At 38.4% G+C, this 24,125-nt stretch overlaps 1 protein-coding gene across 3 annotated transcripts in view; it reads right to left on the bottom strand.

Moving 5' to 3' along the window:
* The window catches only part of ARMH3 (armadillo like helical domain containing 3), a 315,522-nt gene that overhangs the window by 248,951 nt on the left and 42,446 nt on the right, over nucleotides 1–24,125 (bottom strand). For all 3 annotated transcript variants that reach the window (XM_037804193.1, XM_037804194.1, XM_037804195.1), the window contains exons 6-11: nucleotides 12,809–12,901; nucleotides 11,988–12,062; nucleotides 11,781–11,867; nucleotides 7,147–7,203; nucleotides 1,741–1,784; nucleotides 603–663 (exon numbers count right to left, since the gene is read on the bottom strand). In XM_037804193.1, the coding sequence (XP_037660121.1) occupies nucleotides 603–663; nucleotides 1,741–1,784; nucleotides 7,147–7,203; nucleotides 11,781–11,867; nucleotides 11,988–12,062; nucleotides 12,809–12,901 (417 nt within the window). The remainder of the gene's footprint in view (nucleotides 1–602; nucleotides 664–1,740; nucleotides 1,785–7,146; nucleotides 7,204–11,780; nucleotides 11,868–11,987; nucleotides 12,063–12,808; nucleotides 12,902–24,125) is intronic.

The raw sequence follows: 24,125 nt of genomic DNA, 5'->3' as shown, positions 1-24,125 counted from the left end.
TGACTTTCTGAATCTGTCTGCATTTGATGACTTTTAAAAGAAACACATAGATTTATCCCTTAAAGATCAGTCCCATACTATTTGGCCCAAAACGCCAGTAGTACTGAGGTTGAGAAACTGCTCTGTAGTCTGACAAATGAGACCAATAACTTTCCTAAACTTCAGACCTCTCAGGTCCAGACCCTTAGACTTTACAGCAATGTCTCAGCCACTGCACCAATCCCTTGATTCCAGACCAGCTACGAGGACTCAAGGAGCCACAACAGAGAGCAAAAAAGCACTCGATCTAAACCTTCCTGTTCTGTGTTCCACAGAGTCAGACCCCAAACAGGGCCAACATTTTAGGGAGCCAAAGTCTGGCTTAATGTGTACCTTTCCTTAACCCTTTAAAATTTCAATTAATTTTAAAAATTCAGACCCAGAAAAATCAAAGCTCTCCTTTTCCCTATCTCATTTGGTTATATAAATCACTAAAGGAAATATAGCTCTCAATAAAATGTGCTCTGGGCAGCCTCTCTCCCCTTGTCTTGCCATCATCTCAAACAATTACCCTTGCAGACTACATGTATTTCTGACCAGGAGAAAAAACAAGTAGGACTTACCATGTTTGTTAAAGCAGAGAAAAAACCACTCTGGTGTTCTTCTTCTTTGTCTTTATATTGCCTGAACAAAAAGAACTAAATTCAACTTTAATATTATTTATCAAGTATTTCTTTGTTCTTGGCATTCTAGGTAATCAAGACAAGCCACACTTCGAATTCATCGACTCCACAAAACAAAAGCATGACAACAATCTACTCTCTGCAGTTTCCCCTGCAAGCTAAGAGGCATCCATCTGCTCTTGAGGTTGTGTGTACGAAAATGCCTGGCTACTTTCGGAGAGACTTAGAAAGCAAACTGCAAAAGTGTGAAACTGCTCTAACATATGGCTGATTCAGTTATTTCTAAAACAGACTATTACTTGAAAAGTGTGACTGAAATTACATTAAGGCTGTAACAGTGAAAATCTTGTTTGTTTTTGAAGAAGAAAGAAGGAAATCTGTGAGCTAAACTATTTGTGGAGATGGGACAGATTTAAAGTTCCAACACCCAATTGTGTGTGAGAAAAGTCTGGAAAGGAGCAACCGAGTTCCCGCCAGGCCTTTGTCAGGAGTAGGGACACTTCTGGTCTCCATTCAGTGAATACCAGATCCTTCCCATCTACAGTAAAAGAGAAGCAAGCCTCAATGAAGAAAACCACAGAATAGACAGAGACTGGGAAGTTGAAGTCAATTTCTGATGAAAAAGTAGCATCTGTCAAACTAGAGCTAACTTAATATGTTTTCTCCTTGGTTTTTATTTTTTTATGAGTATCAAAAAACAGTGCATCATAACCTTTTCCACGTAGAAATATATTCCATTAAATTGTATGATACATTCCATTAAATTGAAGCACCTACTTGTGGTTGGAAAACTAGTTCAAATGCTCTGCAATAAAATACCAAAGGTTAAAGAATGTGCCTAATTCCTTAAACAAAAGATGGACACTAATCTAGTGACTGTTTTCCCCTGGTGTTAAAAACAACCCCTGCTAAAGCCATCGAGCCAAGCTAGAGAAAACACATCTGCAGCAGCTGTACCTCTGAATATTCTTCTAGAATAGATAAGGGAAGTTCACCAAAGAACTCTAACAAACTTGTTTCCTACTCAATCAATTCATATGAAAATAAGACACTTCTCTTCCTAGGAAGGTGAACTTACCTGTTGTATTCAGACAATGCCTGCACAATTACAAGCCCCATTCCCTAGAAGAGAAGATAGCACAAGTGAAATAAGTAAGCAGCCTTGGGAAAGGAAAGGGTGCTAAGCTAGGGAAAACACTAATTACACTTCCATGGTCCAAACCTAAGAAGCTTTGCCTGAAAGCTGGCAGCAAGGACAGAAATTCTGAGAGGTAAGGACTGTCAAAGCATCAAAGGGAACTTCTTTGGAAAGGTTATTCTGATTTAATTACCTTACTTAACATTCCCAGATACAATTAAAATAGAGGAACAAGGAGGAGACGGAAGAACACGGCAGCATAGAGAGGAGTGGAAGTTAGTTAGACTACCTGGAGCAACTAATAAACAACCAGGAACAACTAGTAAATGATCTGTAATAACTGCTGGGGGACAACCATGACTGTCCACACATCATGCACCAACCTGGACTGGGAGGAATGCCTGAGATCGCAGCGTGCAATCTGTGAGTAGAAACTGCGGACCTGAGCCAGAAGTCCCCTCCACCCATGGCAGCCCAAAATGGAAAGCCTTACTGTGATAGAGAGCACCACTCTCTGAACAAGCAAATATACCTCAACCCAGCTCCAACTAGGGTTTTAATTGGCAAATGTGGACTGCTCAATGCAAGCTACATATCCCCAACAAGCAGATCAAGGCTTTTAGTGACAACTGACCTTGAAGAAGCCAGCGGACTTCTCTGTTCTGGGCGGGGGAGCCCAGAGGAGCGGATGCTATTTCTGGCCGACAGGTGAAACTGGAGGATGTGGATTGGCCCTAAAAGGGCGCTTTCTGTCCCTTTTTCTCTCTCAACCTGAGTGGCTCAGTGGAGAAAGCCTCAGCCATTTTCAGTTCGCAGCACTCTGACCCAGACAAGGGTGGAGATAGCAGAGTCAGAGACACAAAGAACCTATTTAAATGCAAATGATAAATCCCTAGGGGATGTATCTTCCCTAAGAGGAAGGACGTGGTGCCCATCTCTACTACCCACCTTCCATTCAGAACCAGACCCCAGAACCTGGGGGAAAACAGCCAAAACAGAAACCAAGCAGGCCACACCTCCTTACAACAGTCAGGAGCTACAGGCTGACAGGCTCCACCTGCTGGGAAGGTTAGGAAAAGCACAGTGGCTTGAGGCCTCAGAGGGTGTGACAATCTTCTAAGACAAACCCTCAGGGAAACCTGATACTGAATATTGCCCCATTCTGGGACCTGAGCCCATTCTTGTCTGGGAAAACCTGATTGGGGTAACCAAGGAAACCAGATGTCTAGACAACAGAAAACTACAATCTACACTAAGAAAAACGAAGTTATGGCAAAGTAAAGAACAAACTTACACTTCAACTGAGATACAGGAATTGAAACATCTAATGCCAAACCAATTAAAAAAGTTTAGGGAAGATATGGCAAAAGAGATGAAGTGTATAATGAAAACACTGGGCATACATAAGGTAAAATTGAAAGTTCGAAAAACAACTGGCAGAATCTATTGAAATGAAAGGCACAACACAAAAGAGTGAAAGACACAATTGAGACATGCAATAGCAGATCTCAAGAGGCAGAAGAAAACATTCAGGAACTGGAGAACAAGACACCTGAAAGCCTACATACAAAAGAACAGATAGGGAAAAGAATGGAAAAATATGGGCAACATCTCAGGGAACTGAATGACAACATGAAACACATGAATGTATGTGCCATGGGTGTCCCAGAAGGAGAAGAGAAGGGAAAAGGGGTAGAAGCAATAATAGAAGGAAAAAATCAATGAAAATGTCCCATCCCTAATGACAGACATAAAATTACAGATCCAAGAAGCACAGTATACCCCAAACAGAATAGATCTGAATAGGCCTATGCCAAGAAACTTAATAATCAGATTATCAAACATCAAAGACAAAGAGAGGATCCTGAAAGCAGCAAAAGAAAAGCGATCCAGCACATACAAAGGAAGGTTGACAAGATTATGTGTGGATTTCTCAGTAGAAACCATGGAGACAAGAAGGAAGTGATGGAATATATTTAACATACTGAAAGAGAAAACCCACCAACCAAGAATCCCATATCTGGCAAAACTGTCCCTCAAATATGAGGGAGAGTTTAAAATATTCTCTGACAAACAGACAATAACAGAGTTTGTGAACAAGATACCTGTGCTACAGGAAATACTAAAGGGAGCACTACAGACTGATAGGAAAAGACAGGAGTGAGAGGTTTGGAACCCAATTTTGGGTGGTGGCAGCACGGCAATGTAAGTACACTGAACAAAGATGACTGTGAGTATAGTTGAAAGAGGAAGGGTAGGAGCATGTGGGACACCAGAAGGAAGAGGAAAGATTAAGACTGAGACTGTATAACTCTGTGAAACCAAGAGTGCTCAAAAATTTTGATAAAATGTACAAATATGTTTTTACATGAGGGAGAACAAATGAATGTCAACCTTGCAAGGTGTTAAAAACAGGAAGGTATTGGGGGAAAAATATAATCAATGCAAACTAGAGACTATAATTAACAGAAACACTGTATTATGCTTCCTTTAATGTAACAAAGGGAATATACCAAAGCTAAATGCATATAAGAGGGAGATATAAGGGAGGGGTATGGGACTCTTAGCATTGGTGATGTTGTCTGACTTTTTATTATACTTTAGTTTAATGCTATCTTTCCTTTGGTGGTTCCTAGCTGTCATGTTTTGTGGGATTTTTCTCTCTCTCTTTTTTTCTTTCTTTTTTCTTCTACTTTTGTCTCTCTACCTTCTTTGACTCTTCCTCCTCCTTTGTGGAAGAAATGGAGATGTCCTTATACAGATAGTGGTGATGGTGGTGAATACATAAATACGTGACTATACAGGGAACCATCGATTGTTTGCTTAGGATGGAATGTATGGTGTGTGAACAAAACTGTCTTAAAAAAAAATGGGTTGATGAAGAAACCTTGAGGGCACTATACTGAGGAAATAACTCAGACACATAAGGACAAATTTTGCAGGGTCTCAATGATATGAACTAATTATAATATGTAAACTCATAGACATGAAATGTAAGTTACCAGGATATAGACCAAGGCTGAAGAATGGGAGCAGTTGCTTATTAGGAGCAGAATGTTCAACTAGGTTGAACTTAAATGCTTGGAAATGGACAGAGATGACAGCAGCGTGTTGTGAGAATAACTAACAGTGCTGAATAGTCTGTGAAGGTGGTGGAAAGAGGAAGCTCAGAGTCACATATGTCACCAGAAGGAAAGTTGGAGGTTACCAGCTGGGAATGTATAAAACAGTGAATCTTGTGGTGGGCAATGTCTGTGATTAACTGTACAAATATTAGAAATCTCTTTCATGAACTAGAACAAATGTATGACACTATAACTAGAAGTTAATAATAGAGGGGCATATAGGGAAAAAACATACCTATTGCAAACTATATACTATGGTTAGTAGTATTTTAGCATTCTTTCATCAACAGTACAAATGTACTACCAATACTATGAGTCAACAATGGAGGGGGTGGTTAGGGGTATGGGAACTTCTGAGTTTCCTTTTTTGTCTTTATTTCTTTTCTGGAGTAATGAAAATGTTCTAAAAATAGAAAAAAAGATTAATTGTGGTGATGGATGCCCAACTGTATGATGGTACTGGGGGCAAACGATTGTACACTTGGGATCTTTGGATAATCGTATGGTATGTGAACAATCTCAATTAAAAAAAAAACAAAAACAAAAACAAAAACAAAAACAGAGGAACAAGGGTAAAAACAGACCAGCCCAGATCACTGACCATTTCACTGGGATCATTTTTACCACAAAAGAGAAGCAAAAAAGACACTGACTGCTTATCTCAGATAGATTTTTTGATACATGAAATTAGGACCCCCTACTTAATAAGTCAAGCCCTCAATCTTGAGGCTTGCTCTTGTGAAATTTACAGCTGTAAAGGGGAGGCTGTCTACCTATAATTATGCCTAAGAGTCGCTTCCAGAGAACCCTTTTTATTGCTCAGGCAGATTTCAGCTAGATATTCCAAATGGTCACAGTATGCCAAGCTCAAATCAACAGTAGTCCCCAAAATCCTAAAGAATACCCAGGTTCCTACCTGAGACCCTATAAAAGTTTCACTCGCTAAGTTTATTTTTCAGAAACTTAAATACTCGAGTGTTCCTACGCCAGAAAAGTCCCAAAACCCAGAGGCAACAGCCTCTTCAAGAACATCAACCAGCTGCATCTCCCTTCCCCATAACGTTGACACCCCTTTTCAATATGAACAAGTTAGGGTGGTCACTGCCCAGATATCCCTGAAGACTGAAACAGTGATCAAACAAAAGGGAGGAGTAGCAACAGACAATATAGGATGTAACAAAGGGTTACAAATATTGAATCTTTATATAAATATAACCCGTAACATTCTTTGAAACTTGCTCTATAACAACTTGTTAAATCGTACTTTGAACATTATCACTTTTCTGTATATAGTTTTTATTTCACAATAAGGAAACAACTGAAGTTGTGTAACTGTAACCGTAACGTTCTTTGAAATTTGCTCTATAACTACTTGTTAAATCATACTTTGAAAGTTATCACTTTTCTGTACATATGTCATATTTCACAATAAAAATGTTAAAAAAATAAAATAAAAAAACACAAGAAGCCAGAGTTAGAATCTTCAAACAAAAAGCCCTCATCTGTCTGCTACAATGAGTCCTATGTTAAATGAAGGTGTGTACTTAGACAAGCCTCTCTAAGGCCACAGGAAAATAGGAGTATAAAGGGAAAAAGCAACCAATAAATGTTAAAGTAACTCATCAGCCCCTGGAAACTGCTAAGCATAACACAAAGATCAACTAAGGCCACAATGATGAATCATGTGTGAATTTTTTACATAAGGGAAAGGGGAAAATGAGAACAAGATAGAAAGGGAATAAAGCCTGTCATCTTCCTTACTTGACATTTTCTCCCTATATTCAGAGATCAGGCATTATTTCCCAAACTTTATGGGATATACCAGATATATATGATCCTCCATGTTTCAGCTTCACCAAGTCAGGCTATAAATACATCTGGCTAGTTCTACAAAAAAGAACCTCCCATCATTTAGTCATCTGAGCTTTCTTATTCTTAGAAATGTAACTTAACTCTGTAGGATAATCAACCTCAGTATACTATAATACGAAATTTAACCAATCATTTTCTCATGATTAAGAAGCAAATATTCCTTCAAGCCTTCCCTCCATGACAGAAGACAGAAGACTGTAAGACCATAACACTGAAAGCTCAAAAAAAAAAAAAATCCCTCTTTATAGGCAGATGAATTCAACGCAATAACTTTTCTGCTCTCTGTCCTAAATGTCTACTGAATGCAGAACCAATAAATAAGATAATTCACAGGAAAGAAGATACTCACATTGAGTGTGGCTTCATCATCCACAATGGACAGCTTCACAATATAAGGATTCACAGACTGTTAAACAAAATTAAGAGACTCAAGGTGAGTGTGACCTAGTTAAGAAAACGCATTAGCTATAAAATGTTAACAAAAGCACTTCAATAAAAGGCCCTCTCTCTTCAGTGATGCTACTGATATCCAGGCCTAACCCATTTCACCAGCTGACTCCCCCCATTTCCAGTAAATCCTAGGTTTGTATGGCCATTCAGCTAGCATATGCATGCACGTGTGCATGTGCATGTACACACTGGTTCTTTTCTACCTGCACTTTCCCCTAGGCTGAATCAGCTCAGGCCTATGTCCACCCCTTCCCCCATCTTCCCTCTTATTTGTTTCTAAGTGAACACTCCACAAAACTCACTTTGTCCTACCCTGCCATTAATTTACTGAGCCTGCTGGGATAGCTGTCTTTTGGGGGACATAAAGGCTCCTTTGCCATAAGGCACGTATTTATAAGTTGCTACCTTACGTTCTTATCCCAAGGGCTTCCTAACCATTTCACAAACTATATTCAAAGACTGATTCACCCACCCGTAAAACAAAGCCACCTTGGGGGTGGAAAGTGGCAGCTGCTTAACAGCCAGAGAGGCCATTTATGGATCTGATATCCAAGTAACACTGCAGGGGGAACTGGAAAAAGGGATGTAATTACCCAAACTACAATCTGGTCAGGACACTGGGATTTAATGATTGCCCCATCACTTACAGCACTGGAAGATTTCTTAAGTTTTTTGAAACCCAATCCCAGCTGGGCAGCATATGGAAGTGGACATATATTTTAAATTTATTGATCAGTTGAGGCATCTCCTACAAGTGAGATGAGAACCAATGACAGGCTCACCTTGAAAACATCCCACCTGTAAGACGTGAGGAAAGGCCTCATATAGATTAGGCACCAATTCTAAGCCAAGGGAAGAAAGGAACAATAGCTCTCAGATTGGCAGTTTTTATAGCTACAAAGAAAACTCATTACTGAGAAACTTGGAAGCCCAAGTGAAAGGCTAACCCCCCACATAGAACTTATTTAATCAAGTTTCTGAGGGCATCTTTCGCATGTCATTTGGGAATAGAGAAACAGCTCTGCTTTCTTAACAGCATGAATGTTTACAAGGTTTTCTACAACATAACTCAAAGAGGTAAAACCCGTTTCATTTATTACTTGATCTGACAAAGGAAATGCTCTCAACACTTCTTCCTATAACCAACACCAAATCCTGCTGCTGCTACAGACTTCAGACAAGAGCCAATTCAAGTATATACTTGGAAAAAAAAATCAACAGTAAGCTGACCCAGAGATGCCACCATGAAGAGAAATAACACTAAAAGGAGCAGGTCACTGTTTCTTGGCATAATTCTTGAAAGTCCTAGTCACTCACTGACTTAGTGTGCCATGGGTGCTATGGTAAATATCACACAATGGATTGATTTAAACAATGGGAATTTATTATCTCACAGTTTTGGAAGCTAGAAGTCTAACATCAAGGTATTGGCAGGGCTTGCTTTCTCCTGGAGTCTGTAGGGTTCTGGTAATGCTCTGTTGCATGGCAACCTCTAGCTCCATGTGTCCACTTCCTTTGACACCCACTGATGTCTCCCTTTTTCTGACTGTGTCCAAATTTCCTCTGCCTCATAAGGACTCCAATCATATGGATTAAGGCCCACCACGATTCGATTCAATTTGGCACTAAATAGGGTCTTCGAAGATCGTATTCACAAATGAGCCCACATCTAAACTAACAACATCGTCAAAGGTCCTACCTACAAACAGGCTCACATCCACAGAGAAGTGGATTAAGACTTAAACATGCCTCCTCAGGGGGGACATAATTCAATCGCCCACACTTGGGTAGAGGAGATGCTACTAAGAATAGACCATTTTACATGATAATAAGGATCATCTGATTACCAAGACCAGCATATGCTTTAGAAGCAGATGAGTAAGAGGCAAGGTGGCTTAAAGCAAGGGGGGTTGAATTCTAGCTCCTCTACTTACTAACTGTGACAAGTTAGACACATTAATTAACCAAAGTTACAATTTCTTCATTGGTAAAATGAGAATAATATTTTCTTTCCCTGTGGTTGCTACAAGGCTTAATTGAAACAACACATGCAAAACCTTAAGTATAGTATCTGACATATGGTAAGGCTCAATAATTGGTAGGTATATTTTTCCCTCCTTCAACATCATTATCACATTCAAAGGAAAGCTCTTTAGGAAAAAAAAGAAAAAAAAGAAAAGAAACAACCTTCAAATGGACCCAAACAATTTTGCAATTACTGAGAAATTTCGGTACTTAGGCTAGTTAGAAGTTGGAGACTGAGTCACTTCATCTCAAGAGACTTGGCCAACCTAGAAGGCCAGGATCCGAACAGTGTTTAGTGAAAATTTCTATTCCACTAAATTTCTATTCCACTAAACACTGATTTTCCTTAGCATTATATAGCTGTTGTGCTAGTCACTTTTTAAAACTGGAGGCAATCTACTTTTTATCCACAAGACAGAATTATAAACTCGGTGAGCCTTCCCAAGATCACTCTAATTAATAGGATTCTTCCTTTATGTGATCTAAGCTGCACTTATTCTCATAGCTTTTCCCTAGACCTTTCTTTATTCCTCTTCTATCTCTTTAATGGGATGACTAAAATTGAATGCATTATTTGAAGTGAGGAAGGACTATACATTTACTACAGATACCTTTTCCTTCACTTCTATTCCTTCTTTTCCTTAAGTTCAACATTTTATTTGCCTTCTCAGTGTTTAGCTGGGTACTAGCCTCTCTGGTACCCTCTGCACCTTTCTGAATAGGTTACAACTTATCCCATTGATCATGGGTAGCTAGAATGCTGATCTCCCCTGCATACGCCCCTTCATGCTAGTTTGAACAAAATTTCACCAGCTTTTCGTTTTGCAGGGTTCATCTGGAATACTTCATGTTCCTATCAAAAACCTTGTTGCTCCATGGTCACCAGGCTTCCTTAATGGTTTCTCATGAGTGACTTATATCAAAAGCTGCAAAGCCCAGAAAAATTATGCCCACCAGCTTGCCCTTGCCCACTATATTAGTCTGACAAACTAGAAATGCATACCTTACTCCAAAAATATTTTCTCCAGTTCCTTGGCCATGTTCAATTTTTCAGGCTGACATTTCAGAGAGCCCTACTGGGCTGAGCCAGGGTTCAATTCACATTCAGAGAAGCCAAGCCATTGCCTCAGAGTGGCCTGCATCCAGGAGAATGTTCTGAAAACATTCATTACTGGTGATGGCACATTCCTGTCATATATAACTCAACTCTCTTTAACTATCCTCAGCATTTTTCTTCAGCTATTTTTCTTGCTGTTGTAATAAGGTCCCAGAAGCTATTACACATGACAGAGATCAAAATGGCTACCCTTCCAGATCAACAGTAAAACAGGTGTTGTGATAAATTACATATTTACTAGTAGCTCTTTATACTATTCCTTAGTTCCTCCAACACAGTAAAAGCAATCAGTTCCTGGGATTTTTAATACATTAACATTGCTCCATATATTCCAGTCTCTCTTTAAATATTCCCTTCTCACAGCATCTGCATTTTCTGTATCCCTCCTATTAAGCTTCAGATTTTGTGTTGTCCATCACTTTCAACCTGGCTAAATAAAGCCTGACTAGGAATCATATCAAAGTCACTAATAAAGTCTGACTAGGAATCATATCAAAACTCACTAAGTCAATAATCATATCCAGAAGCTCAGAATTAAAAATCCTCTCTCTAGATGGCGCTTTTCTCATAACACTGCTATTTAGGTGAAGAAAGTCAGGTTGCCTCCATGCAGCTCCTGATATCTGGATTCAATGAAGCCCTAGTACCCAGGACTCAGTGACAAATGCTCCCCACTCCTTCAAAGCAATCCCCAGTGAGGTCCCTGGATACCCCCCTTCCTTTTCTGTGTATCCTGCCTTTTGAGGGGACTCAAGGAGATTCACCAACCCAAGTATAAATCTCTGGGCTCTGCTCTTTATCTCAAAAATCTATAAATATGTACCCTAATTAACACAGGGTCAAGAAAACTCCAAAAGTGATATGGATAAGACCCTGCCTTCAGATTTCCATTAAAATCAACAAGAGTTCCCAGACCAACAATGACACCCATACAAGTGGACTAAACTGAGGAAATTCAGTATATGAAAATCCAATCTTTCAAAACAGACATACTAAGTCAGTGATTCCCAATTCTGGCTAATTATCATACTCAATAGGGGAATCTTAAAAATAATAATCATCATCATCATCATCCCAGGCTAAACTTCCCAAAAATTCTAATTCAGTATCCAGAATACAGCTCAGAAATCTCTTTCTTAAAAAAAAAAGTTCCTAGGTGATTCTAATGATCAGCTTGATCTGCGAACCACTACTTTAAGGGAAGTTGAACCATGGGATTCCTTCAAACAGCTGTATTCTCTGCCCCATTCATTTAATATAGGATCTGTAGGATTTGGTTTATCAAAATTAATCCACATGCCATTTGTCAAGAACATACCTCCTACATCAAGCAAAGTACATTTAGGAAGATTATAGACAGATAAGAACTGTCCATTAAGGTGTCCACTCACCTCATATTTTCTGTAGTTGACCAGCAAAGCCAAGAGGACAACAGCATCATACCCATGCTCCCTACGACTTGGTGGATGGGAGAGTATCTGTAACAAGAACCAGAGATGCATGACAGTGCTAACTCCTGGTTCATGGTAATACAAACAGAGAAAATTTGAGGAGCTGGGTTATCCAAAAGAGAAAGAGGTGAAAGGGAACTGACCTACCTGTAAAATTGCTTCAAATATGCTATTGATCATTACATACTCCAGGATAGTGTTCTGGCTGATGTTATCTGTCACCTGAATGCAATAAAAGACTTTTTAAAGTCTATATTGAAACACTCTGGTACCTCATGTATATCTTCTCCCCTAGCATCTAAGAGATATGGAAATATTACAACATACTACAAGATACTTAGTAGGTTTTTACAAGCACCGCCCCAAAGCCACCAGAACCTGAATTATCAAACACTAGAAGGATAGGAAATTAGCAAATTAAAACTTCCGAAATAGTTGAACTTCTCATGGTTGCTCCCATAGCCCTACACAAGCATTTGCTACAGTTTCTTGAGTTTCATTCCTCAAAAGCACAGGAAGAGGTTTATGAATCCAGAAGTCTTCAAGTGGTGGCAGGGAAAGGGAAATCACCAAAGTAAATGAACACCCCATCCTCCTCCCACTAGAAAGTGCAGGCCAGCTTACAGCTATGAAATCAAAGCCATAACAATTATAAAAATTTTCAGAATCATAAGAACCATTTCCAGATGAGACCTGATGAAAAAGGCAAATCTGACAAACTTGGAGTATACCTCTAAGTGATAAATATCCCATGTCTTACAGGCTAAAAAATGCCAGCAGTTGCTCCAAAGAGCAACTTCCAGGACACCCCTGCAACTAACTTCTCTTCACACAGACACTAGGAAGAGAGGTAATACTCCAATAGTGTACTTTTTTTTCTCTTTTCCCTTCTAACTTTGGGCTCAAGTGCTCAAATATGCTTGCCCCTGCTGTCAATTCCCTTGAAAAAGAAATGAAGGGTCACTTACTGTCACTAAGCAAAGGAGAAGTTTCAAACACAAACTCTTCAGACTTTCAGAACCTTCTGCACAAAGCAACGAATCCAAACTCTCCATCAAGTTCTGAGAAAGAGAACCGTTAAGTACTAAATCATATCATACAACATCTAAACCCCGTCTTTGTCCAACTCTGGATTACATTACACAGGGTAATGTGAATAACATACAATGAAGTAACTAAATCATTCTCCTAGGCCTTAGGCCTTGCAAAGTTAGACAAAGTAAAGGAAAACTTCAAAGTCTAGTTAATTTGGGAAAAAATGCTTTAGAACAGCTGCACAGAACAATAAAGAATTCACTATTGTATCAAATTAATGTTTGCAGTCTATAATCCCCCAAAACCTTTATATTAAACTGAAGTAAACAAAAAAGGTAACAATCTTTACTAGGGTCCACTATTGACTATTTTCTATTAATTCTTTTAATTTATTCTCTCTCAAAAAGAATCTGAGACTTAAAACAAAAAAAAATGTGTTATAAAACAATTAGGTAGAAATAAAATAACAAAAGTCATGCAGATATAGTAGAATAACTAATAAATATAAAAACAGGCTAACACAATTGGGTTACTATGGATGAACATTAATTAACTTTTGCTCCAAGGTAAGAAAGGAAAACATAGTGGTTAAATGATTGTATGTAAGTTTCATTATTTGATATAGAAAAAATATCACTTGAGGCAGGCACACTGAACAGACAACAAAGAAATAATATCACTACTAGCTATCACTGGCCATATGTACTATCCAACAAAGCTAGCTTGTGTCCATCCTGGTCAATTCCACTTGACAACATGATTGGAGTTTATCCTTTGTGCTAACAACCAGCTGAGAAACCCAAGCTAATGAAATGATGGAATCCTTAGACAACACAATAGAGGGAAGACAAAAAAAATATTCTACACTAAATGAGGAAGGAGAATGGGTGAAGCAGGTTTCAGCGTGCTGAAAAGTCAAGCTGAAGGTTCAAAATAAGCTGCTTCAGTTCTATTCAACAAATAAGGAGTAAGGACATACTAAAAATTGTGCTTTCAAAGATGTAAGAAAAAAATATGTGATAACATTTGCTCTCAAAGTATTTTTAGTTTTAATTCAATGGTTACTACGACAAAAACACATCTAAGTCACATCTATTCCTGAATTGTAACGGCTATCTCCAAATTCTGAGACACTGATCCCTTTATGTATAACCTGATTGGTCTCTGGAACTCTGGGTATCTGTGTGACACCTGAAACTGAGAGCTAGAGCTTGGCAGATATGTATGTCAATATTAACACATACAGTAACTGCTAAAAAAGCTGAAAAAGAGTCCAGACTTCAATTAGAGACATGAATGAAGCAAAACTGGTTAAGACTAAGGCAAATCAGGCCAAAGGGTAAAGGACAATACTGACTGTGTTTTAAAACTTCAGCTTCTGTGTGAGACCATGGGAAGAGATGTGTATTTGGTGCAGGATCTATATTTTCTGTAGTACACTAAATAATTTAACTTGTACAGTCAGTTTACTCAAACACCATAATTACATGGAACTTTGAATAGGAAGTGAGATCTGATAGGTTTGTACAGGTTAGTGTGAAATAGTGACACATCCCAAAGTAATCTGGGCAGAGAATAAAAATATATATGCAGGGCCCCCCTGAGGAGCTGGGGAAAAATACGGAAATGTTGGACTTCCCTACCTGGATTGTTGCTGATTTTCTCACAAACATTGAGGACTGACGGTCTGGTATGCCGAGCCCTCTACCTTGGGACTTGCCCTTACAAAGCTCGTTACTACAGAGAGGCTAAACCTGCTTATAACTGTGCCTAAGAGTCTCCCCCAGAGAATTTCTTTGTTGCTCAGATGTGGCCCTCTAAGCCAACTTGGCAGGTGAACTCACTGCCTTCCCCCACGCGTGGGACCTGACTCCCAGAGGTGTAAATCTCCCTGGCAACGCAGGATATGACTCCCAGGAATGAACCTGGACCCGGCATCATAGGACTAGGAACATCTTCTTGACCAAGAGGGGGATGCGAAATGAAACAAAATAAAGTTTCACTGGCTGAGAGATTTCAAATGGAGTCGAGAGGTCACTCTCGTGGACATTCTCGCACACTACAGATAACCCTTCTTAGGTTTTAATGCATTGGAATAGCTAGAAGTAAATACTTGAAACTATCAAACTCCAACCCAGTAGAATATGAAACTCTTGTAAGACTACATAAAGTGTTTTTATCCTGTTAGTGATAGGGATCTAATAAAGGGTTTTAAGCAGAAAAGATATGAGTTGTAAGATACATCACTCTGGTGTCAGTGGATGACAGATTTAAAGATGGTAAGTCTGCAAGGAGGGAGACCAATGAGGACTAATCTATCAGTTTCTTGAAGACAGCTGCCATGCCTTATTTGCCTCTGTATCCCCAGTGAGTTGGAGGACTGAGAAGACAAGTGCTCCAGTTCTGAGAGGGAATGAATGAGGAAGAACAGATGTGGAAGAAACAATCAGTTCCATTTTGTATACATCAAGTATAGGTCCTTATGCAATGTATTAGTGGATATATTCAGCAAGTACTTAGGTGTATACCTCAGGCCCACAGAAAGAAGTTAATGCTAAAAATATAGATTTAATAGTCATCAGCATATAGGCAGTAGCTAGAACTATTAAAATGAAGGAGATACTAAGATTTTACCATGATATATATAAGGACTGCAAAGGGCAAGAATTAAAAAGTGACTATAGGTACTAAATGTTTGTGTATTCATAATTGTATACTCATAACTTATTTTTTGTAACCTAACCACTAGAATTATTCTTTGGCTCATAGATTTCTTTATTTTAAATCTAGTGAGTAACAGAAGACTAATTCTTCAAAGTTCATATTATGACCAACACTCATTTAAAATAATGTCAAATACTGAAAATCATAAATCTATTAAGGGACTTATTTCCAGAATATATAATGAACTCATAACAATAAAAAGACAAATAACCCAATCTAAAACAGGCAAAACAATGTGAACAGATATTCATACATAAAAGAAACACAAATGGCAAACACATAAAAAAGATGTTCAATACCATTAGTCCTTAGGGAAATGCAAATCAAAACCACAATGAGATACCCCTTTAACAACCACACGGATGACTAAACTGAAAAAAAAACATTAACAGGTGTTAGTCAGAATGTGAAGAAATTAGAACCGTCATATACATTACTGATGGAATTGCAAAATGGTGCACCCACTTTATAAAACAGTCTCCAAAAAGAGAAATATTATATGCTACCACTAATGTGAACATTGAAAAATGTAAAACAAATGGTTTATAATGTAGAATGTAGGAGAACTAGTGATAGAGAGCAATTAAGGAAGGGGGAATGATAACCCAATAACAACAGATAAGCTATCGTGGGTTTAACATTCTGGGAATGCCCAGGAATGACTATGGTCTGTTAATTTCTGACGGGTATAATAGGAACAAGTTCACAGAAATGTTGCTATATTAGGTTACTTTCTCGGGGTAGAGTAGGAACATGTTGGAAGTCAAGTGGTTATCTTAGGTTAGTTGTCTTTTTCTTACTCCCTTGTTACAGTTTGTTTGAAATTTTTTTTATTGTATGTTTTTAAAAAAAAATTTTTTTTACATAGTTGACTAAAAAAAAAAAGAGTTAATTAAAAAAAAAAAAAAACAGTCTGGCAGTTCCTCACAAGGTTAAACATAAATATATGAGCCAGCAATTCTACTCTTAGATATATAACCAAGAGAACTGAAACATATATCCATACAAAAACTTGTACAGAGATGTTTATAGTAGTATTGTTCATAATAGCCAAAAAGAGGAAATCCATATAATATAATATTATTTGGCAATAAAAAAGAATGATTGTGCTAGTAAGAACAGATAAGTTATGGAGGTTAAACAATGTTCTGCGAATGCTCAGGAACGACTATGGTTTGTTATTTTCTGGGGGTATGGTAGGAACAAGTTCGCAGAAATGTAGTTATTTTAGGTTATTTGTTTTTTCTCATTCCTTTGTTTGAAATTTTTTTTTTTTTGATGCTTTTTTTAAATTTTTTTATAAACTTACAAAAAAACAATGAATGAGTACGAAAAAAAGTAAATGAACAATGGGGGGAGAAGGGGAATGGAATGTTTTGGATGTTCTTTTTTACTCTAATTTTTACTTTATTGGAGTAATGAAAATGTTCAAAGATTGATTGTGGTAATCAATGCACAACCATGAACAACTGATTGTACACTTTGAAGGATTGTATGTTATGCAGATATATCTCAATAAAAATGCAAAAAAAAAAAGAATGATTGTGCATCAAAGGACTTTATCATGAAAGTAAAATGACAGCCTACACAATGGGAGAAAATATTTGGAAACCACATATCTGATAAGTGTTTAATATCCAGAATATATAAAGAAATCCTAAAACTCAACAACAAAAAGACAAACAACACAATTTAACAATGGGCAAAAGACTTGAATAGCCATTTGTCCAAAGAGGATATACAAATGACCAAAAAGCACATGAAAAGATGTTGAATATCATTAGGCATTAGAGAAATACAAATAGAAACCACAATGAGATACCATTGCACATACCATTTCACACACTAGTGCTGTAAAAATGGAGAATTACAAGTGTTGGAGATGCAGAGAAAAAGGAACACTCATTCACTGCTAGTGGGAATGTAAAATGTTGTAGCTGCTGTGGAAAACAGTTTGGAGGATTCCTCAGGAAGTTAAATATAAAATTACATTATGGTCAGAGGCGGGGCAAGATGGCAGACTGGTGAGCTGTATGTTTTAGTTACTCCTCCAGGAAAGTAGGTAGAAAGCCAGGAACTGCGTGGACTGGACACCACAGAGCAATCTGACTTTGGGCATACTTCATACAACACTCATGAAAACGTGGAACTGCTGAGATCAGCGAAATCTGTAAGTTTTTGCGGCCAGGGGACCCGCGCCCCTCCCTGCCAGGCTCGTCCCGGGGGAGGAGGGGCTGTCAGCTCCGGGAATGAGAAGGGAGAACTGCAGTGGCTGCCCTTATCGGAAACTCATTCTACTGATTCAAACTCCAACCATAGATAGACTGAGACCAGACACCAGAGAATCTGAGAGCAGCCAGCACAGCAGAGAGGAGACAGGCATAGAAAAAAAAACAACACGAAAAACTCCAAAATAAAAGCGGAGGATTTTTGGAGTTCTGGTGAACACAGAAAGGGGAAGGGCCCTGAGGCGCATATGCAAATCCCAAAGAAAAGCTGATCTCTCTGCCCTGTGGACCTTTCCTTAATGGCCCTGGTTGCTTTGTCTATTAGCATTTCAATAACCCATTAGATCTCTGAGGAGGGCCTGTTTTTTTTTGTTTTTGTTTTTGTTTAATCCTTTTTTCTTTTTCTAAAACAATTACTCTAAGAAGCCCAATACAGAAAGCTTCAAAGACTTGCTATTTGGGCAGGTCAAGTCAAGAGCAGAACTAGGAGAGCTCTGAGACAAAACGCAATAATCCAGTGGCTGAGAAAATTCACTAAACACCACAACTTCCCAAGAAAAGGGGAGTGTCCACTCACAGCCATCATCCTGGTGGACAGGAAACACTCCTGCCCATCGCCAGCCCCATAGCCCAGAACTGCCCCAGACAACCCAGTGTGACGGAAGTGCATCAAATAACAGGCACACACCACAAAACTGGGCATGGACATTAGCCTTCCCTGCAACCTCAGCTGATTGTCCCAGAGTTGGGAAGGTAGAGCAGTGTGAATTAACAAAGCCCCATTCAGCCATCATTTCAGCAGACTGAGAGCCTCCCTACACAGCCCGGGGTGCACGGCCTGGAAGAGGGGCCCACTTGCAAGTCTCAGGAGCCATACGCCAATACCAAGGACTTGTGGGTCAGTGGCAGAGACAAACTGTGGCAGGACTGAACTGAAGGATTAGACTATTGCAGCAACTTTAAAACTCTAGGATCACCAGGGAGATTTGATTGTTAGAGCCACCCCCCCCTCCCTGACTGCCCAGAAACACGCCCCATACACAGGGCAGGCAACACCAACTACACACGCAAGCTTGGTACACCAATTGGACCCCACAAGACTCACTCCCCCACTCACCAAAAAGGCTAAGCAGGGGAGAACTGGCTTGTGGAGAACAGGTGGTTCGTGGACGCCACCTGCTGGTTAGTTAGAGAAAGTGTACTCCACGAAGCTGTAGATCTGATAAATTAGAGATAAGGACTTCAATTGGTCTACAAATCCTAAAAGAACCCTATCAAGTTCAGCAAATGCCACGAGGCCAAAAACAACAGAAAATTATAAAGCATATGAAAAAACCAGACGATATGGATAACCCAAGCCCAAGCACCCAAATCAAGACCAGAAGAGACACAGCACCTAGAGCATCTACTCAAAGAACTAAAGATGAACAATGAGACCATAGTACGGGAGATAAAGGAAATCAAGAAGACCCTAGAAGAGCATAAAGAAGACATTGCAAGACTAAATAAAAAAATGGATGATCTTATGGAAATTAAAGAAACTGTTGACCAAATTAAAAAGATTCTGGACACTCATAGTACAAGACTAGAGGAAGTTGAACAACGAATCAGTGACCTCGAAGATGACAGAATGGAAAATGAAAGCATAAAAGAAAGAATTGGAAAAAAAATTGAAAAAATCGAAATGGACCTCAGGGATATGATAGATAATATGAAACGTCCAAATATAAGACTCATTGGTGTCCCAGAAGGGGAAGAAAAGGGTAAAGGTCTAGGAAGAGTATTCAAAGAAATTGTTGGGGAAAACTTCCCAAATCTTCTAAACAACATAAATACACAAATCATAAATGCTCAGTGAACTCCAAATAGAATAAATCCAAATAAACCCACTCCGAGACATATACTGATCACACTGTCAAACACAGAAGAGAAGGAGCAAGTTCTGAAAGCAGCAAGAGAAAAGCAATTCACCACATACAAAGGAAACAGCATAAGACTAAGTAGTGACTACTCAGCAGCCACCATGGAGGCGAGAAGGCAGTGGCACAATATATTTAAAATTCTGAGTGAGAAAAATTTCCAGCCAAGAATACTTTATCCAGTAAAGCTCTCCTTCAAATTCGAGGGAGAGCTTAAATTTTTCACAGACAAACAAATGCTGAGAGAATTTGCTAACAAGAGACCTGCCCTACTGGAGATACTCAAGGGAGCCCTACAGACAGAGGAACAAAGAAAGGACAGAGAGACTTGGAGAAAGGTTCAGTACTAAAGAGATTCGGTATGGGTACAATAAAGGATATTAATAGACAGAGGGGAAAAATATGACAAACATAAACCAAAGGATAAGATGGCTGATTCAAGAAATGCCTTCACGGTTATAACGTTGAATGTAAATGGATTAAACTCCCCAATTAAAAGATATAGATTCGCAAAATGGATCAAAAAAAATGAACCATCAATATGTTGCATACAAGAGACTCATCTTAGACACAGGGACACAAAGAAACTGAAACTGAAAGGATGGAAAAAAATATTTCATGCAAGCTACAGCCAAAAGAAAGGAGGTGTAGCAATATTAATCTCAGATAAAATAGACTTCAAATGCAGGGATGTTTTGAGAGACAAAGAAGGCCACTACGTACTAATAAAAGGGGCAATTCAGCAAGAAGAAATAACAATCGTAAATGTCTATGCACCCAACCAAGGTGCCACAAAATACATGAGAGAAACACTGGCAAAACTAAAGGAAGCAATTGATGTTTCCACAATAATTGTGGGAGACTTCAACACATCACTCTCTCCTATAGATAGATCAACCAGACAGAAGACCAATAAGGAAATTGAAAACCTAAACAATCTGATAAATGAATTAGATTTAACAGACATATACAGGACATTACATCCCAAATCACCAGGATACACATACTTTTCCAGTCCTCATGGAACTTTCTCCAGAATAGATCATATGCTGGGACATAAAACAAGCCTCAATAAATTTAAAAAGATTGAAATTATTCAAAGCACATTCTCTGACCACAATGGAATACAATTAGAAGTCAATAACCATCAGAGACTTAGAAAACTCACAAATACCTGGAGGTTAAACAACACACTCCTAAACAATCAATGGGTTAAAGAAGAAATAGCAAGAGAAATTGCTAAATATATAGAGACGAATGAAAATGAGAACACAACATACCAAAACCTATGGGATGCAGCAAAAGCAGTGCTAAGGGGGAAATTTATAGCACTAAACGCATATATTAAAAAGGAAGAAAGAGCCAAAATCAAAGAACTAATGGATCAACTGAAGAAGCCAGAAAATGAACAGCAAACCAATCCTAAACCAAGTAGAAGAAAAGAAATAACAAGGATTAAAGCAGAAATAAATGACATAGAGAACAAAAAAAGAATAGAGAGGATAAATATCACCAAAAGTTGGTTCTTTGAGAAGATCAACAAGATTGACAAGCCCCTAGCTAGACTGACAAAATCAAAAAGAGAGAAGATACATATAAACAAAATAATGAATGAAAAAGGTGACATAACTGCAGATCCTGAAGAAATTAAAAAAATTATAAGAGGATACTATGAACAACTGTATGGCAACAAACTGGATAATGTAGAGGAAATGGACAATTTCCTGGAAACATATGAACAACCTAGACTGACCAGAGAAGAAATAGAAGACCTCAACCAACCCATCACAAGCAAAGAGATCCAATCAGTCATCAAAAATCTTCCCACAAATAAATGCCCAGGGCCAGATGGCTTCACAGGGGAATTCTACCAAACTTTCCAGAAAGAACTGACACCAATCTTACTCAAACTCTTTCAAAACATTGAAGAAAATGGAACACTACCTAACTCATTTTATGAAGCTAACATCAATCTAATACCAAAAGCAGGCAAAGATGTTACAAAAAAGGAAAACTACTGGCCAATCTCCCTAATGAATACAGATGCAAAAATCCTCAACAAAATACTTGCAAATCGAATCCAAAGACACATTAAAAAAATCATACACCATGACCAAGTGGGGTTTATTCCAGGCATGCAAGGATGGTTCAACAGAAGAAAATCAATCAATGTATTACAACACATTAAAAACTCGAAAGGGAAAAATCAATTGATCATCTCAATAGATGCTGAAAAAGCATTTGACAAAATCCAACATCCCTTTTTGATAAAAACACTTCAAAAGGTAGGAATTGAAGGAAACTTCCTCAACATGATAAAGAGCATATATGAAAAACCCACAGCCAGCATAGTACTCAATGGAGAGAGACTGAAAGCCTTCCCTCTAAGATCAGGAACAAGACAAGGATGCCCGCTGTCACCACTGTTATTCAACATTGTGCTGGAAGTGCTAGCCAGGGCAATCCGGCAAGACAAAGAAATAAAAGGCATCCAAATTGGAAAAGAAGAAGTAAAACTGTCATTGTTTGCAGATGATATGATCTTATATCTAGAAAACCCTGAGAAATCAACGATACAGCTACTAGAGCTAATAAACAAATTTAGCAAAGTAGCGGGATACAAGGTTAATGCACATAAGTCAGTAATGTTTCTATATGCTAGAAATGAACAAACTGAAGAGACACTCAAGAAAAAGATACCATTTTCAATAGCAACTAAAAAAATCAAGTACCTAGGAATAAACTTAACCAAAGATGTAAAAGACCTATACAAAGAAAACTACATAACTCTACTAAAAGAAATAGAAGGGGACCTTAAAAGATGGAAAAATATTCCATGTTCATGGATAGGAAGACTAAATGTCATTAAGATGTCAATTCTACCCAAACTCATCTACAGATTCAATGCAATCCCAATCAAAATTCCAACAACCTACTTTGCAGACTTGGAAAAGCTAGTTATCAAATTTATTTGGAAAGGGAAGATGCCTCGAATTGCTAAAGACACTCTAAAAAAGAAAAACGAAGTGGGAGGACTTACACTCCCTGACTTTGAAGCTTATTATAAAGCCACAGTTGCCAAAACAGCATGGTACTGGCACAAAGATAGACATCTAGATCAATGGAATCAAATTGAGAATTCAGAGATAGACCCTCAGATCTATGGCCGACTGATCTTTGATAAGGCCCCCAAAGTCACTGACCTGAGTCATAATGGTCTTTTCAACAAATGGGGCTGGGAGAGTTGGATATCCATATCCAAAAGAATGAAAGAGGACCCCTACCTCACCCCCCTACACAAAAATTAACTCAAAATGGACCAAAGATCTCAATATAAAAGAAAGTACCATAAAACTCCTAGAAGATAATGTAGGAAAACATCTTCAAGACCTTGTATTAGGCGGCCACTTCCTAGACTTTACACCCAAAGCACAAGTAACAAAAGAAAAAATAGATAAATGGGAACTCCTCAAGCTTAGAAGTTTCTGCACCTCAAAGGAATTTCTCAAAAAGGTAAAGAGGCAGCCAACTCAATGGGAAAAAATTTTTGGAAACCATGTATCTGACAAAAGACTGATATCTTGCATATATAAAGAAATCCTACAACTCAATGACAATAGTACAGTCGGCCCAATTATAAAATGGGCAAAAGATATGAAAAGACAGTTCTCTGAAGAGGAAATACAAATGGCCAAGAAACACATGAAAAAATGTTCAGCTTCACTAGCTATTAGAGAGATGCAAATTAAGACCACAATGAGATACCATCTAACACCGGTTAGAATGGCTGCCATTAAACAAACAGGAAACTACAAATGCTGGAGGGGATGTGGAGAAATTGGAACTCTTATTCACTGTTGGTGGGACTGTATAATGGTTCAGCCACTCTGGAAGTCAGTTTGGCAGTTCCTTAGAAAACTAGATATAGAGTTACCATTCGACCCAGCGATTGCACTTCTCGGTATATACCCGGAAGATCGGAAAGCAGTGACACGAACAGATATCTGCACACCAATGTTCATAGCAGCATTATTCACAATTGCCAAAAGATGGAAACAACCCAAATGTCCTTCAACAGATGAGTGGATAAATAAAATGTGGTATATACACACGATGGAATACTACGCGGCAGTAAGAAGGAACGATCTCGTCAAACATATGACAACATGGATGAACCTTGAAGACATAATGCTAAGCGAAATAAGCCCGGCACAAAATGAGAAATATTATATACTACCACTAATGTGAACTTTGAAAAATATAAAACAAATGGCTTATAATGTAGAATGTAGGGGAACTAGCAATAGAGAGCAATTAAGGAAGGGGGAACAATAATCCAAGAAGAACAGATAAGCTATTTAACGTTCTGGGGATGCCCA

The sequence above is a fragment of the Choloepus didactylus genome, chromosome 15 (assembly GCF_015220235.1).
Source record: "Choloepus didactylus isolate mChoDid1 chromosome 15, mChoDid1.pri, whole genome shotgun sequence".
Classification (NCBI taxonomy): domain Eukaryota; kingdom Metazoa; phylum Chordata; class Mammalia; order Pilosa; family Megalonychidae; genus Choloepus; species Choloepus didactylus.
The sequence above is the reverse complement of the archived record's forward strand: the minus strand, read 5'-3'. Positions and strand labels throughout refer to the sequence as shown.